The 18,707-nt window shown below is 45.7% G+C and overlaps 1 protein-coding gene across 1 annotated transcript in view; it reads left to right on the top strand.

Moving 5' to 3' along the window:
• PLEKHH2 (pleckstrin homology, MyTH4 and FERM domain containing H2) overlaps window positions 1–18,707 on the top strand; it is a 1,974,292-nt gene that overhangs the window by 1,012,341 nt on the left and 943,244 nt on the right. Inside the window, exon 15 of the mRNA XM_069608462.1 lies at window positions 8,537–8,617. Coding sequence (XP_069464563.1) covers window positions 8,537–8,617 — 81 coding nt within the window. The remainder of the gene's footprint in view (window positions 1–8,536; window positions 8,618–18,707) is intronic.

Below are 18,707 nucleotides of genomic sequence, written 5' to 3'. Positions count from 1 at the left end.
TACTCTAGGCTACCAGCCTCCTCATCTCAGGTAAATGTACGTTTCCCCTTAAAGAGACAGATCCTCCTTTTTGTGCACACTGGGATATTTTAGTTTTGTCTTCAGCGAAGTCCCTGGAGCTGACAATGTTCTTTATGGGTGGGCTAGGGCAGGGGTCTGCAACCTTTGGCTCGCCAGATGTTTCAGGCTGCAGCTCCCATCATTCTAACCAGCATAGTGAATATCCAGATGTCATGGGAATTGTAGTCCGAAACATCTGGCGAGCCAAAGGTTGCAGACCCCTGGTCTAGGGAGTTCCTCATGGTAACAGGAGTCCTTGTCCCCTAAGGGGGAGTCTCTCTTAGTGGGGTGCCACTTGTCCAGATGCCTAAGGAGGGTCTTGCAGAGATGGCTCACCTCCCTAGCCTCAAAATGTGTCACTACTATTAAGACACTTCAACTGCAAGGGACGAGGCTTGGAGTTTGCACTGAATAAATCTTTCCTAATTTTATCAATTTTGAGTACGAAATGTTTGGCCAATTGCTTAACCAGAGATAGGGACGGAACAATGGAGGCTAAATCTGGCCCATCGCAGACCTCATTCATCACAGCAAATAGTTCCCTTGATGAGTTTGGGGCAGATAATTTTGAGCCCGTAGTTTTTTAGCCTTTATGATTTCCTTTTTATGAACGAGTTAATGTAGCCTTAGTTCTAAATGGTAGAGAACAAAAAAGGGGAGGGCTCCAACCACATGCCACATGTTTTTACACCCTAACTTTAATTTGAGTGTTTACTGTGCTGTATAAGTTTATCATTGTCAATAGGTGCTTCAAAAAGTAAGCTGAGTATCCCAATAGTAGGGTTATTTTACTCTGGATTAAATTCCATACGCATATCTTGAGACATAACTTTAATGCTCAGAATGAGCTGCTTTTATTTAGCAGATCCAGTCCTCTGGCTGGATTTACATCTATCATACTCCTATTACAACGAATGAACAGGGTATAGATATTGTAATGTTTTAGACAGTACTAGACCACATCACAGTGTATCAATCAAGGGTGTGTTAGTACTGTTTGTGAGGTAAATATTACATCATATTTACATTTATGTAGAAAAACAACCGAAAGACAAAATAACAGTGTTCACACATATCAAGGCAGTAGTTTACACAGCTTCTACAGTATTTCTATATACATGTTCCCTTGTATTAATCCAAAGTGGGGATGTGCTCATGCATCTTGTCTTCAGAAAGAGAAAAACTAATAAATAAAAAATATGGGCTAGTCTAGTAATTCTAGGCTGGCTAAAGAGCTTGGGCTAGTTAAAGTAGCCAGTTCTTAAGTGGGTTAAAAATATTCCCACAGAGTACAAAACCGCTGGTCTACGCCAGGGGGAGGCGCCCCCTAAGAAGTTCAGGTGGATTGTTTAGGAAAGTCTTATGCTTGAACCACAGGCCTTTCGGTTCCTTGGTGAAAAGCCTTCATCTGGGCCTCGGGTTTGTCTCTCTGTTGGTAATCCTAGGGCAAGAGCTGAGATTGTGGTTGCCCTTTAGTTTATGGCAATAGTGGTTTGGAGGCAGAAAAATGCTGGTTCCAAGTTGGGGTGGTAAGTGGTGGTCCTCTAATGCCAGAGGCCCCAGTGGTGAGTGGTCGCGCTTCTGGAGGGGCAGCTGCCCTACGATTGAAGGTGGGCAGAATAAGGCAAGGTCTTCTGAGAATTAGGGTGAGCAGAAACTCTTCAGTAGTCCTGGGAGCAGATCTTGCTGGCTCAAGGCTGGCTGGTTTATGGAGTGACAATGGCCGACGTAGGAGAAGCAGCGCTGTTCCTGCTCCAGGACTTCGCATTCGTTTAAAATGAGCTGTGTATAGTTCTATATGGGCCATTTAGTTGTAGGATCGTCGCCATCGTCTTTCTTTGTTTCTAACTTTACGACGCAGAAGAAAAGTGACCATCTTTTGCTTTGCTTTTGCTTAAGTCATGTTCATAGTAGACAGTGCACCTTTATCTATAATCCTTGAGGCACAGGAGTCTAAGGCTCTAAGCATCTGATCTGGGTTATTATGCTGGTTTTGGTTCTGGCTCGAGGGATACATGAGTAGTATCTCGACTACAGCTTCTTTAGACATTTGGTTCCGAGGAGAGGAGAGGAGAGGGGAAACAGATTGGATCGTATTCATTTCAAGTTAGGTAAAAAAGTATTGAGAATTCAATGCCGAGATGATTAGTCCCGGAGAAAGGAAGCAGATGATCTATATATTGTTCCGTGGACTGAGCGAAAATTCAGTCCAAAGTATGACCAGCTTTATGTGTAGCATGGTTAAACTGTGCTGTAAGATTAAAATTGTGTAGCGATTTCAATAATTGTGTAACTGTTGGTTCAGTCTTAGACTCAGTCCAGTAGTTGAAATCTCCCAGAACTATCATACTAGTATATATTATGAATAGTCAAGAGGACCTCAGATAATTATTGAACGAAGTTGCCTTTGGGTCAAGGTGGCCTATATATTAGCAGGAATTTGACACTGTAGGATTGGCCTATTTGAAAGTGGAAGGCATGTTATTCAGCTATTGATAACGATGTAGTAGTCAATATAGAGATGGTTAACGAAGACTTACAGATAATGGCTAACCCCCCACCATGTAATGAGGGTTGGGACTTTCATAAAAGAAATTGGAGGAATGACATGTAAGATCAGTAGTATACTAGGGTTATCTTCAGGGATCCAGGTTCCAGTTAGCAGTAGACTATGCAAGTTTTCTTCCTTGATTAAATCATGCATCAAAAACTGTTCTTAAGAGCTGACCTTAATAAGTAGCCAGTGTTGTTTCCTAGGTTCTCATTTTCGGGGTTTAGGGAGAATAGAAATAAGTTTACTTGCATGAAGGTTTTGTCAAACAATAACTCTCAATGAGAGACATAGAATGAAAAAGGTTGTTGACTTTCAGCGGAAACTCTACACTTCTTTTAGGGGGTAGTGCGATGAGAACTTCCCCAAAATTAAATCAAGAGTTAACATTGAAATACCTAAACTATGTTGGAGGAGGTTGGCCCTGGCCGGGACTCAAAGCAGACAGGCGTATTATTTATTTATTTGCATTTGTTAAGCGCGCTTGCAGCCCATAAGGCATCGAGGCGCTGTTACAGAGGATACGCAAATTTAGGTTTACAGACAAGTGCCAGGAGGGCTCTTAGTTACAGATTGGCAAGCACATATGCAGTGGAAGATAACGGTTCAGGTTAAACAAAGAGTCTGGTTTTGATAGCCTTACGGAAGGCTAGGTGGGATTCAATGAGTTTTAGGTGTAGGTGTAGACAGGCATGCCTTAGCCACCATTGTGCCCAATTAAGCATCCTTTCGCCTGATTAAAAATAAAAAGAGCACTATAAACTGAGATCACGCTGACCTAGAGGGTCTGTGAACTACTTTAAATAAATGTTGCTTCGAACCCAAAGGCTGGCGCATCCTTACCCTAACATCTATTCAGTTCAGTGAAATCGCCTATTCAATTGTGCATTCCAATTTTATTTTTAAAACATCTAGGATAAAATTTGAATGTAAATCAATGAATACATCACGGTTCGTGCAGCCATTATTTCCCAGCAGTGATGCACACCTATGCATCTGCAGTGTGGTTGCACCCTTGAGCCCTAATACAAATACTTCTAATAGAAAAAAAAGAGGACTATAAAGTTAGATTGCTGCGACCTAAAGGGTTGGTAAACCACTTCAAATTAACTTTCCTTTGCACCCAAAGGCTGGCGCACCCTTACAGTAAAATTAATTCAGTTCAGTGAAATCGACTTTTCAATTTCAAGTGCATTAAAAACATGTTTAAACCTCTAGTATGAAACTTTGATGTAAAATCAATTAATTATTTACAGTTTATGCGCCCATGATTGTCCGGCAGTGGTGTACGGTCATTCATCAGCTGCACGGTCACAGATGCTTTTGTGAGCATTAATGGCTGTTTTAGTTCACATAAATGTAACATGAAACTAGATAAGAATTATCTGAATGACTGCAAGTAGCTCCTTGCCTTTCACACAAGTGGTGAGAACAGATTGCATAGAATTGGCCACTTAAAACACATCTGGTTAATGTGATAAGGTTTTGACCCAACAGAGGCTGGATAAACATGATCAAAACATAGCACCACTCCTCTAACACCATCGAGTAACACCCTATTATACAATGCTCAATGTTATTTGTTTTGTCTCTTTGCTAGTGACAACTATGAGCCGAAATTAAAAATGGATGACAGTTGGGAGGCATATTTTGAGTTGCCAGAAATTATGTACAGAATGTGCCAGGGCTCACAGAGGCAAAGGAAAAGATCATCTGTCACAATCTCGGGGCATACAAAGCGTGTCCGTGAGCAGTATTCATAGCAGAACGACTATGCAACAGGTGTTCATAGGGTAAATGAGCCTTTGTGGGAGCTGTGGAACGGTTACCATTTAGAAGTATGGAAAACAAATAAGGAAACCACTGCTGACGTTAAATGCACCTAAATGTCGAGCAACCATTTGACCATTCACAAGGTTAGTTATCCATCTTCCGGCCACCAGGCATATGGCATAGCTTTACACATGAAAAATAGCCTATGATTTGATCTTCTTGTCTGTGATGTCAGTAGAGAGTCGGTCTTTGAAAACTGAAATTTGATTTATTTAATTAATTAAATTTTTATGCAGTGCCAATTCACCAACCTAGTGAATAAACTATGTCTGAGTTTAGGCATATATTGTCCCCGCCGCAGTATCACGCGACCTTGGTCTGCTGGTGGATCAAAGGCCAATATATGTACACATATATATTCACTGAAAAAACGTTAGTTAAAATTTTGTTCATTTGACCAGATTTACCACAACAAAACCCCTGAAATTCAGAACATTTGGGAACTCATGCACTCGGCGCACTCCCGTTGATGTCCCCTTTAATGCTATGCCGCTCATAATGTTCCTCATAATTGTATATGTTATTGTGAATCCCTTCTCTTATAAAGGTGCTCTTGGGCTTTGCAACGGGAACGCGCTGAGTTAAGTCAGTCATGATTTCCCAAATGCGCTGAATATCAGGGGGTTTGTTGCAATAAATCTGGTGAACTTGTCTCAACTGGATTCAGGAGGATAGCTCAGGAGCAACGTGCTCACCTTGGGAGCAAGACAACCCGGTGCAACACAGGTTCGTTCCCTGGGTCCGCACTTAGAAACCTCTGGGTAGTGTGTTATAAGTAAACAAAAACAATTACAAAACTTTAACTAAAGGTTTTTTCAGTGAATTATAAGGGTTTTGCTATATCTCAATTTGTTTTCACCCTTGTCCACTATATTTTTTACAATATTACCATTACCAGGCCGGTAGGGAAGGCTTTTGGCCACGGCCTTTGGCCGTGTCCACTGTACATTTTAGAACATTACCAAGCCACTAGCCATGGCCTTCGGTCGTGCCCAGTGTATATTTTACCAAGCGACTAGCCATGGCCTTCGGCCGTGCCCGGTGTATATTTTACCAAGCGACTAGCCATGGCCTTCGGCCGTGCCCAGTGTATATTTTACCAAGCGACTAGCCATGGCCTTCGGCCGTGCCCAGTGTATATTTCACCAAGCGACTAGCCATGGCCTTCGGCCGTGCCCAGTGTATATTTCACCAAGCGACTAGCCATGGCCTTCGGCCGTGCCCAGTGTATATTTCACCAAGCGACTAGCCATGGCCTTCGGCCGTGCCCAGTGTATATTTTACCAAGCGACTAGCCATGGCCATGAAAGAAGATCTAAGAAGTCGGCGGCGAAGAATAAGATCAGGAGGCAAAAGAGGCAACGGATTGGAAAAATAATTCCAGTTTTGCACAGATGTTTTGAAAAGAAGGAGAGAGCATAAGGAGCAGATCTTCCAAAAAGCAGCAAGTGTGAGGTATATTTTAAAATGTTCAATCATGATAAGCATCACTTTCACAAAGTAACAACCTTACAAGCATTAAAAGGACGGTACACACAGCAATGGCTAGAAACAAATACAAATCTTCGGACAGTTTCCACTATGTATCGCAGAATGGTTTGGGAATGGAAAGGCAAAAAGTTAATGGGAGAAATAACGTACATGAGAATGCTTGTTATTCCTGGAAGAGCGACTCCACATTGCTGCCATATAAATTGGCAGTAAAAACATGACTAAAATCCTCCAACGACAGGAAAATATCATTAGAAAACATCAAAAGCGTATGTAGTCAGTAAAGCTGTCCCAAACGCATAGATTAGAGTCAAAATCCAAAACACTGATGCGGAAAACAAAATCCATTTAAGTTGTCACTAAGAGGTAAAACGCCAAACGCAAAACGATACAGACATGTTCTTAATCTACCCTATAATATAAAATATAAGTGACAATTTCGTGCAATGCTTTTCTGTAAGGTTTTTCTGAAACATTTTTTGTAATGCTTGAAATTGGGGTCAACGTATGCCCTACAGACATGGGACTAGTGTGATTCCATTCCACATTTAGCCCACTTCCATGGTATACTGTCCAAATCTGCAATTGCTAAGGTGTTTGGAGTGTATTCACTGCTGAAGTTGGGTATGAGTGACCATTTAGTGTAACTTTTTTTGTAGCGCTTTCACTTGGGGTCATTGTACATCCTACAGACATGGGCCTGGTGTCATCCCATTCCACATTTCGGCCCTTTTGATGGGATACTCCAAACTGCAATTCCTGAGGCGTTTGAAGTCCATTCACTGGAGTTCATTCACTGATGAAGTTGTGTATGAAGTTGTGTATAAGTGTCGATTTCGTGTAACGGTTCATGTGAGTCTGGTGTCATTCCGTCCCACATGCACCCAACATGGATGGTATTTGGTCCAAATCGGGAGGATAGCTCATCGGCAATGCCCTTGCCTTGGAAGCAAGGCGACACGGAGCACCATAGATTCGATCCCCAGGTCCGCGCTTACAAACCTCTGGGTATTAAGCGCGTTATAAATAACCTATCATATCAAATCTACAATTCCTAAATTGTTTGAAGTGTCTTAACTGATATTGACTGATTAAGTTGTGTGGTGAACTTGTGTAAGTGATGTTACTGTTTCCCGTTGACTTGGGGTCATTGTATGCCCTAAAGATATGGGTCTGCTGTCATTCCGTCCCACATTCCTCCAACTTTGCTGGTATACTGTCCAACTTTTGGATTCCCCAAAGAGGTGTGAGTGGGTGTGTACGAAGCAAGTCCTTGTTCGGGTATCCCAACAAGCGGCCAAGCCGCTGAGTCGAACGTCCACCAGGCGCCGGGAAGTGGGGGCGAGCGGCACAGCTCTTCGGGGGGGGTGGGGTGTTGGGCACCGAAGGCACCAGGGGTGCGGGGCCCGCAGGGTTGGGACCCAAAGACACCAGGGGGGCGGAGTAGTAGAAAGCATAAACAAAAAAATCTACATTCTGAATCACCTTCTATTGCCTAAAGTGCGTAATGTATAATTGCATGCCCGCCTCTGCAGTAGAAAAGCTGGCCTAGGTGTGAGTAGCAGTGCTTTCCAAAAATGGAAGCAAGTGTTGACATAGATATTTGTTTTCCATTGCTGACGAAATAGGGCAGAACGATTACCCAGCTACTAAGAAGAGTTTCAGGGCCTTTCGTGCTGGTCACTAAGTGTAGAGTGAAGGCAAAATTCTCGTCCAAAAATGTGGTTAATCCACAATATTTTAGTGTTTATTTTTGTTGAGCGTAGATTAGCATTCTTTTTTGGGAGGGCAATTTTTAAATTATTAGTAATGTTTTCAAAGATGCAAACCGTAAAATAATTTGTAAACTTCCTAAATTATCCAAAACAAAAATCCCCAAATGGTGACATTTTGGGGTGGATGGGTAACTAACGAAAAAAGATGGTTGCAGAATGTGACAAACAAGGTTCTTTTTGCACCCTGCAAGGTATGCAGACTGCATGCCAGTCCCCTGATTGAACTCAAATGACTTGAAGCTCATATCACTACATGTCAGGCATGTTCCCGACACCTAAGTGGACATTGGCCCCCTTCTCCCTGAGAGTGGACGGTGGTCCCTCCCACTGATGCGGGTGCAAGGGGCGCATTGCGGGTGACTAGACATAAATGGCCAGTCAACTGCAAGACCGTGTTTACATTTCTATCCCAGCTTCAGTGAAACACTATTGCATGCATATATGCTAATGTTCGGCATTACTTTTCCCACCCCTGCAATGCAGTCCAGTGCCTGATCAGACCCCCGGGTGCAGTGCACTTCCCCTATGTTTGGCATGCCAGTTATAGGGGTTAGATGCAGAATGTGAATAAGGCACGCATGTATCAATATCTTGCTATTTCAAAAAGCAGCATTTTATTGTGTTATGACGAGTGGTTGATATGTATTGTTTTACTTGGGTGCTCCTTTCAGCAAAATTAGTCGTTTGTAGATATCGATAGGTCTGTGCAGCAAGCCAAACTGCTATCGTGAGATACATAGGGGGTTGTACCTTTTTCTGCTTTCGCACATCGTCACATGAGCACGTTTGTACTAGAAAACTAATTGCAATTAAAATGTCATTTCAGGTAAAGCATGGCTATTCAAAAAGAGTCTGGTGTACGCTGGTTGGAAAAACTCTGTATTATTTTCGCAGCCCAGAGGATAAGGTATGTATGTCCCTTGACTTGTACTTTTGTTTCAGAGGAGCTGCTATGATCACCAAAGCTTGATGCTTTAGCCATTAGAAGGTCTTTGCCATAACATTGTTCATATTTTGTTCATTTGAAATATTCTGAACATGTTATTTAATCTTAACACATTGGGCCTCATTACAAGTTTGGTGGTAGGCTTGCCGGTAACCCTTGAATGGGCAATTACCGGGTAATTGCAGCCCGCCGGACCCGGTAATTGCCCATTCGCGGGCACCGGAAAAAAATTCTCCCCATTCCCATTTGACCCCCATAAGGCTTAATGGGAATGGGGAGGCCGGATGCACCGGCACCATTCAGATTGGTGCCGGTGCATCCGACATGCTCTGCTCGCGGGTGCCGGTCGGTAGAGAGGCACCTGCGAGCACAACTCGTAGTTTGCCAGTACGGTATCAACGTTGCCGGTAGTTTACCGGCAAACTTGTAATGAGGCCCATTGTGTATATCCCGTGAGTGGCACATTTTGTTTTGAGCACAAAAAAACGGGTTGCCACATTTAACCATTGGTCTTTGGCCCCTGATAGAAGAATGCTCTCTGGTTATCAAAGCAGAACATTTGGCCTAATGACTTACTTGCAGATCTAGCCTGTGGGAGATCTTGATTTTAATCCCAGCTTTTTCACTGGTCCACATATTAGTGCCATTCTGTGTTATATCTGTACGCTCACATAGTAATTATGTGATACGATACCAGTTTTCCAGTGATGTTTGATGCCTACTAGTGACCAAGTGACATATTTCCACATGCACAACATACCTTAAGTGATAGGCGGAGAACGGTAAGTGAAAAATGACTTAATATTTTATTGTATAGAACATATATAAACGTACCACATGGCTACGCTGTCTCCCCGCAACCATCGCTCTGCCTCGCGTTCCATCCAGCAACATCACGCAGGGCTGCACGGGACTCCGAGAGACGGCTCAAGGAAGCCAAAGCTACAACACTGCAGCCGTTTTCCATTCTTTTAGCAGCCATGGATGCAATGCTGCTGGAAAAGCTGCTATCCCCGGTCAAAAAGGAAGATCATCCTGCAATCATTCTGGAGTCATCTGATGACTCCATCCTAGAGTCATCCATCAATAGTTGAGGAAGATCATTCAAAATCATCCTGAAGTATGTGTATAGGCGAACTATGTAAATGAGATGACTCTAGAGTCATCACAGAAACTACTCCAGGATAAGTTCTGATTACTTCCAGTGATGATCTTGTATTACTCCAGGATGACTCTGCAACAACGTCAAGATGACTTTGGATTACTCCAGGATGACTCCATGACAACTTCAGGATGGGTAGGGATTACTCCAGGATGACCCCATGACAACTTCAGAATTACTCCCGGATGACCCCATGACAGCTTCAGAATGGGTGGGGATTATTCCAGGATGGTTCCATGAGAACTTTACGATGGGTTTTGAATTGTGAATGATCATTGCAGACAACTCCAGGATGAGTTTAAATTATCTCAAGATGCTTCCAAAAGATTTAGGAAAAGGGGTTTGATTACCCCAGGATGTATCCTTTTTGTGTAAGAGTTGTTACTTTAGGGCGAGACTAGTTAGACTTATGAATAGTGTACTGGAAAAACTCTCGAGAATTTTGCAGCCTTCACTTCCCACCCTTGCCTTCTATGCTAGAGCACCCAAATGTTGTTAACTAAGTGCGCTAATTTAGTGTACAAAACTACAAATCCACCCCACAATGTCACAAACCAACCTGTAAACTCTCTCATTTCAGTCCTCACCTCTAGCTAACATGGCATCAAACTCAATAAACTCCCACAAATACAAAGCACTGCACTAAAATATACACTTTCTGCGACCTGACAGAATCTGTTAAAGATCTGTCTGCATGACAGACTGCTGACAGTCACTTCACCCCAAAATCACTATGAGCAGCTTAAAATCAGTTCGACCATTCACCACACCCAAGAAAACACGCGCTCACCCCACCAGTAATCACAGACAATACCCAATAGCAAAGAATCATATAATTTACAAGTTGGCAAAACCTACACATGCACCAGACCAACTATATAGTTCTACACACAAGAGCACTTGCATCTTCAGTTTCACACAGAATGTTCGCTCCACACACATAAGGCAGTAAATGACTGAAAGAGCAATACTCCTGTCTGGTTCCATAAACACTGAATATATGCATGTATGGTTTCACCACATTAATCAGTAACTTTGGGGCAATCTGTTAAAGATTGACACTGTTGTACATTACGTTGTCTATTAGTAAAATTGCTTGCATTAGGGTGTAACTAGTTTATATTATGACAGTAAAATACTGCAGGTGTAAATTGCTGATATTTTAATATAGTATTGCTACGGCTAAACATAGGCTCAGAAAGTGTTCAACATTTTTTAATTTAACAAATGCAGTTTAACATCATAGCAGTATTCTCTAAAAATAAATAAATAACAGTTTGCAAAAATACAAATAAAAATCAACCATTCTGCATTTCAAAAGGCATAGTCTTCTTTAGGCCTCGCCTGGCATTGCAGATTTTGGTGGCAAGTTTCCTTCTCATCACTCTGCAGTCCATAGTAGGCCAACTGCTGGCCTTGCAGACAGATCTAAAAAATTCTACAAAAAAAGAAAGTATATATGAATATAGACATCTGAATAGGCATTGTTAAATTGTTTATTGTAGAATAAATACAGGATTAACTAATCTTAAAATGTCAATTTACAAATGAGTCACTACATTTGTACTCGAAGAATAAAACAGGCTCAAGGGTGCGGAGACACTTGCTCCCCTCCTTACTGCCTTCATCAACTCCTCATTCAAAACAGGCATAGTCCCTGACAGTCTCAAAGAGGCCTGGGTGCGTCCCCTCTTAAAAAAAACAACGGTACACCCATCTCAACCTAACAACTACCGGCGCATAACGACTGTCCCGTTTCTTCTTAAAATATTAGATAAGGCCGCCCACAGACAAATCCAACTATACCTTGAAACTAATTCTATCCTAGGAAAAAGACAGTCTGGCTTTCGCAAAGGCACGGAACTGAAACCACCTTACTAGACTTAAAAAAACAAATCACCCATATCATTGACAAGGGAAAGCCTGCCCTCCTCCTCCTCCTCCTAGACCTCTCAGCTGCGTTTGATCTGATTGATCACAAAACCCTCACCAAACATCTCACACATGCTGCGCATTTCTCCAACCATGCAGCTACCTGGATCACCTCCTTCCTAGAAGGCAGAGATATGAAAGTTTTTTCTAATATAGCAAATGCAGAGCCCACGATCATTCACTGTGGTGTTCCTCAAGGATCCTGTACTGCTCCTACACTATGCAATCTTTTCACAAAGCCCCTGTTTAATAAATTGGATGCACTTGGGATTGCATACACAAATTATGCCGGTGATGCCCAGGTGCTCCTTCCTCTTACAGGAAGCTATCAACAAGACGCTACAACCCTATGGCAAATCTACAACACCATCCAAGCCTGGATGGCTACAAACGGCCTTCGCCTCAATGGGGACAAGACAGAAATTCTAATTCTTGGCCTAAAGTCTACCCTAGCTAACCTTGACCTGCTCTACTCCAACTTCTGCATCAACAACTGTGTCATCCCGGTCTTATCCTCTGTTAAAATCTTAGGGGTCCACATCGATGCCACTTTGTCCATGGACAAACAAGTCAGCGCTATTGTCTCTGCCTTTGCCCTGAGCAATAAACTCATTAATGCTATAAAGCTGTTCCTTACCAAAGACAACTGTCTCTCCATTGCCCGAGCTACCATAGGGCGCCAAGCTGGATTACTGCAATGCACTCCTAGCCGGCACCTCCAAATAAAATCTAACCAGACTCCAAACTACCCAAAATAACTCACTTAGAGCAGCCCTAAGTATTCCAAAAAAAGACCACATCACACAGCAAGAAAGACTGTAAACTGTCTTCCAGTCCAAGACTGCATTACGTTCAAATTACTCACAAATGTATCAACTACACAGCTCCTTCCTACCTCTCAGAAACACTATCTAGATCACACTCAACCAGGCCCACTAGATGATGCTACTCCAACCAACTCACTGTGCCGCGCATCAACAGGGCAAAGGCAGGAGGGATAGGTTTCCCATACCTTGCCCCCAAGCTATGGAATGCGCTCCCTACCGCGCTCAGAGCTGAAACGTCTCTCCATGCCTTCCACAAAAACCTCAAAACTGCTCTCTTCAACTAACTGCATACACTTTCCCACCTCACTATCCTCTTGCTTCACTAACCGCGTATACTAACTTTGTATTCTAGTAGTAGAATGCTTATATGTACATTTATGTAACTAAGCTATGATCACCCGCTGTAACAAACGCCATGATGCCCTCGGGCTGTTGTGCGCTCAACACATGTGAATAAATAAATAAATAAATAAATAAATAAGGTTTACAAGATAGATTTGAACTAAAAATGAATGTGGGTTTTCTGTGGCTGCAGTCAGAAGATGTATGGTCTTTAGTGGTCAAAGGGGTTAATATGTCTTTGAGGAGATGTTGAGCCGGGCAGTGAGTTGGTGGGGATGAGAGACGGGGCAATTATGCAGAAGCAAGATTGACAGATTAATTGTGCAGATACAACTGTTTGATTTGTACATTAGAAACTATCACACAAGTAGAAATAGAAGGCATAAGCACATATGGATAAATATTATTTTAAACACTTTGCTAATTAACATAACCAGAAGGTTCGGAAACACATGACCCCAGACATGCCAAAACACACCCTGCTTACATGTGTGACCAACGCCTCCTGCCTGACAACCATGAATCACTGATTCGTTGAATACTCAGATGGACTAACAATTTAAATATACAACACCCCAAAGATAATACCCAATCCTTGACTTTAATTACCTTTATTCTGCTTGCAAACCAGGAACAGCCAATGTGCAATAAAATATTATGAGCAACAGGTTTTAAAATGTATTAGAAACAAATGACCAAATAGTCTACAGTAGAATTTGTTCACGCAGTAGCAAATTGATACTCCAACAGCTCTGTTTATATGCGTATATATGTGTCCATTCAATGTGGAAAATGGTCTCTCAAAATTAAGTACGTTAATTATAGTTTTCAATTGGGAACGGTTCCGTTATGAGGGGGAGATAGTGTGGCTTTGGTGGCACAATCAGTGCGTTCTATGGAACAATGTATTTAAGGTTTAAAAAAAGAAACTGCATTTGTCACTTTTAAAAATCCTTTTGGTATCCGGTTAATCAAGTCGCAAAATGTAAAGCAAGGGAAATTTGGTTATGATTTTGGTTGAATACTAAAAACAAAGGTAAACACATGTTAACTCCTACCATGCGTTATTAACTGTATTCACATCCTTGGATTAATCCATTCCAAAATGCACACGTTTAGTTTCCAGTTTGGCCCAGATGTCTACAACTACTTGATTTCTTTAACAAGCATTTGAATGCTTAGATATTCAACAATGTATCACACTGGGTGGATTAGGTTTTATTTGCTTGATACTGGTATTTATTCCTCATTCATGTTTGTACATCATTTTCTTATACAGTTTTCAAAACCAATAAAACTAATACGTCAAAGGGATGATTAACCATCAGCTTTGGAAAAAGAATGAGACTCTTCAATGACCTACCCTATAAAGCATCAACCTTTTCTACATCAAGGACATCACTCCCAGCTCTGGCTGCCATTACTAATTTAGCAAAAGCAAGCAAAAGCAAGCGCATTCAGGGAAAAGAGAATCTCACGGACACTATTCAAAAGGAAGCTTGCACCATCTAGAGCAGCTTTAGCCCCCTCCAAACGTTTGGAGAGCTTTCGCTTTGGCACATTTATTCGTCTACATCTGGTGGGGTCATTGCATCCTTAACCAGTTGTTGCATATCAGCCAGGAAATGTAGCACAATATTGACAGGGTAATTCATAGAATTTCGCACAAAAGTGGCGCACGCGGCTGGCGCAGTGTGCGCGTGCGAATGTCTGCGCCAGCCGCGTGCGCTAAAATTTGGTATCCGCGCACAGTGTATTCATGGATTTTAGCCTCCAAAACCAGCCGTGGCGAAGAGTGGCGCAGCGACCCTGCAGCAGCGCCAGTTACGCCCCCAAGAACGCTCTCGCGCAAGGAAAAGCCATAAAAATTCCCAATTCAGCGCAAAGGGCTACGCTAACCGTGGATCAGTATACAGGGCTGCCAAACAGCAAACGCCGAGCGGGGAGCGTGTATTTCTGGGGCGCGCGGGAAGTTCCACACGCGATTTCAGCAGGGTACGTGTATTTCTAGGGTGCAGGGAAGTTTAACACGCGATTTCAGCAGGGTACGTGTATTACTGGGGTGCGGGGGAAGCTCCACATGCGATTTCAGCAGGGTACGTGTATTTCTGGGGTGCACGGGAAGTTCCACACGCAATTTCAGCAGGGTACGTGTATTACTGGGGTCCGCGGGAAGTTCCACATGCGATTTCAGCAGGGTCGTGTATTTCTGGAGTGCGGGGAAGTTCCACACGCGATTTCAGCAGGGTACGTGTATTTCTGGAGTGCGGGGAAGTTCCACACGCGATTTCAGCAGGGTACGTGTATTGCTGGTGTGCGCGGGAAGTTCCACACGCAATTTCAGCAGGGTACGTGTATTACTGGGGTGCGCATGAAGCTTCACACGCGATAGGCCCTGGCGAGTGGGGTACGTGTATTTCGGGGGTGCAGGGGAGTCCTAAACGTGAATTGCCAGTGTGGGTCCTCCCAGGTGTTCCCTCTACACCCTCCACAGCCCCTGCAGGCAGCCCACACCACAGGGGACTACCCTGCACCCCTGGTCTGTCCCGCAGGCAGCCCATCCACCATGGGCATGCCCCCCCAGCCAAGCCACATGTCACCTTGCACTAGTGATCACCAACGCATTACCCCCTTGCACCCCCACCCCCCAGCAGTGCAGGGCACCTGCCAGCAGGCCCCCACTCATGTCCCCTTGCACCCCCCCAAGCAGTGCAGGGCACCTGCCAGCAGGCCCCCATTCATGTCCCCCAGCACCCCCACCCCCCAGCAGTCAGGGGCACCTGGCAGCAGGCCCCAACTCATGTGCCCTTGCACCCCCAGCCCCCAGCACTGAGGGGCACCTGCCAGCAGGCCCCCACTCATGTCCCCTTGCACCCCCACCCCCCAGCAGTGCAGGGCACCTGCCAGCAGGCCCCCACTCATGTCCCCTTGCACCCCCACCCCCCAAGCAGTGCGGGGCACCTTCCAGCAGGCCCCCACGGATGTCCCACTCATGTCCCCTTGCACCCCCACCCCCCAGCAGTGCAGGGCATCTGCCAGCAGGCCCCCACTCATGTCCCCTTGCACCCCCACCCCCCAGCAGTGCAGGGCACCTGCCAGCAGACCCCCACTCATGTCCCCTTGCACCCCCACCCCCCAGCACTGAGGGGCACCTACCAGCAGGCCCCCCACTCATGTCCCATTGCGCCCCCAGCCCCCAGCACTGAGGGGCACCTGCCAGCAGGCCCCCACTCATGTCCCACTCATGTCCCCTTGCACCCCCACCCCCCAGCAGTGCAGGGCACCTGCCAGCAGGCCCCCACTCATGCCTCCTTGCACCCCCACCCCCCAGCAGTGCGGGGCACCTGCCAGCAGGCCCCCACTCATGTCCCACTCATGTCTCCTTGCACCCCCATCCCATGCAGGGCACCTGCCAGCAGGCCCCCACTCATGTCCCCTTGCACCCCCACCCCCCAGCAGTGCAGGGCACCTGCCACCAGGCCCCCACTCATGTCCCATTGCACCCCCAGCCCCCAGCACGAGGGGAACCTGCCAGCAGGCCCCCATTCATGTCCCACTCATGTCCCCTTGCACCCCCACCCCCAGCAGTGCAGGGCACCTGCCAGCAGGTCCCCACTCATGTCCCCTTGCACCCCCAACCCCCAGCAGTGAAATGGCGATCTCATGACACAAACCAAAAGTCAACTATGTACATCAACACATGTCCGCCACACGAAGGCAGGCGGTAGCGTCCCTGCGCTAACAAAAAGCCTGTATATACAGCTCTGATGAATGTCCCATACTGTGGCCCTCTAGGACAAATGACGTGCAAAGGGTTACGGGACAAACACGGACATCGCTGTGTCAAAAATAACATGTATTGCGGGGGTGCACGGGAAGTTTCACACGCGATTGTGCCTGGGTGAGCGGGGTACGTGTACTTCAGGGGCTCGCGGGAAGTTTTACACGCGATTGTGCCTGGGTGAGCGGGGTACGTGTACTTCAGGGGCTTGCGGGAAGTTTTACACGCGATTGGGCCTGTTGGAGCGGGGTATGTGTATTACTGGGGTGGGCGGGGAAGTACAGGAGGCAAATGCGCGGAACGGCCACACGCACGTGCCAAAAAAGACGCGCTAATCCGGAAACGTACGCCAGCAGGAAGCAGGCGTACGTGGACCCGCGCAGCATAAAAGTGCGCGCAAACAACAAGCAAGCTCAGACGCCAGGATGAACATACCGTTCCTAACAGCAGTGGTCGTGGGATACCGCAGGAGGAGGAGGAGGAGGAGGAGGAGAGTCAGGCCCAGAATTTTCACACCCAGAACCAGCCTTTTTGGCATGCCTGATGACCAGGTGTATGGGAGGTACAGGTTTCCACCTCACATAATACTCGACCTGGTCAGTGAGTGGGAGGATGACCTCCCATCACCCACCCTCTGCTCCCAAGCACTCAGCCCCCTGGAGAAGGTCCTCAATGTACTGCACTTTTTGGCCACTGGATCATTTCAGCAGGCAAGTGCCATAGTGGGGGGGTGGTGTCACAGGCCACGCAGTCACACTGCCTACACCAGGTCTTGGCCATCATGACTGCAGGCCCATCAGTCCGCAGGCACATATACCTGCCCAGAACACCTGCAGAAAGGCAGGCTGCCGTCCAGGATTTCTACAGGGTGGCACAATTCCCCAAAGTCCTAGGTGCCATTGATTGCACCCATGTGGCTCTACGTCCCCCCAGGGCATCAGAGCACATCTATAGAAACCGCAAGCACTGGCATTCCATCAACATCCAGGTAGTATGTGATGCCAAGGGAATCATCACCTCAGTATATGCCAACTATCCAGGGTCCACCCACGACAGTTTTATTTACAGAATGTCAACCCTAAACCGGGACATAGAAGCTGAGCGGCATGGCGATACATGGCTGCTCGGTGAGTATAAATGCCACAGCACATGCATGCATGCCAGATACTGAGTAATGTCACAACCCTACTAATAATACCCATTACCACCTCCCTAGGGGACAGTGCCTACCCTCTGAGCACCCACATGATGACGCCAATTCGGAACCCCACCACACCACCCGAGGTAAGATACAACACAGCCCATATTGCAACCCGGGGCATAGTGGAGCGCACATTCGGAGTGCTCAAGTCACGCTTTCGCTCCCTTGACCGTTCTGGCGGGCAGCTGTTATACGCTCCCCCAGTATTGTGCAGGATCATAGTGGCAGCATGTGTCCTGCACAACGTTGCAACACGCCGAGGCCTGCCGGTGGACATGGTGGTGCCCCCACATCCCCAACCACATGCACGCCCACTGCGCATGGGAGGGGAAAGGGCAACGGGGTGAGGCAGCCCGAACGCAGCTGGTGGCTAATTACTTCACTTAGAATCACACCCCTGTGGAGTGCACACAGCCCTGGCACATACCATCTGACAATCAATGATGATGTCTCAAGGGACAGTCAACTGTCACTACCATACCAGCCTGAGATTGGTCACCCACCTGGAAGTGTCACAATGTGTGCATACCTACCTACAGAAACACCACCAATGCTGTGTCATCAAAAGACACATATGCTGCTAAATGCATTACCCCTTTGCAAAATACAACATGAGAACAGTGCCATGTCACCCAACCCCTCCCCAGCACCACCACCCAACACACCATGGCATGTCATGCTATGTGAGAGCAAACAAAGCAATCCCGAAAACCTGACACAAGTGTCACAAAGTACAGTGTCCCTAATGGAAACTGGCCACAAACAATATGCTCCCAGTAATGTTGAACTAACAACACACATGACCA

This window comes from Ambystoma mexicanum, chromosome 4q, assembly GCF_040938575.1.
Source record: "Ambystoma mexicanum isolate Mex_15411 chromosome 4q, UKY_AmexF1_1, whole genome shotgun sequence".
Classification (NCBI taxonomy): Eukaryota; Metazoa; Chordata; class Amphibia; order Caudata; family Ambystomatidae; genus Ambystoma; species Ambystoma mexicanum.
Note: the sequence above shows the minus strand (reverse complement) of the source record. Positions and strands in the feature narration are given on the sequence as shown.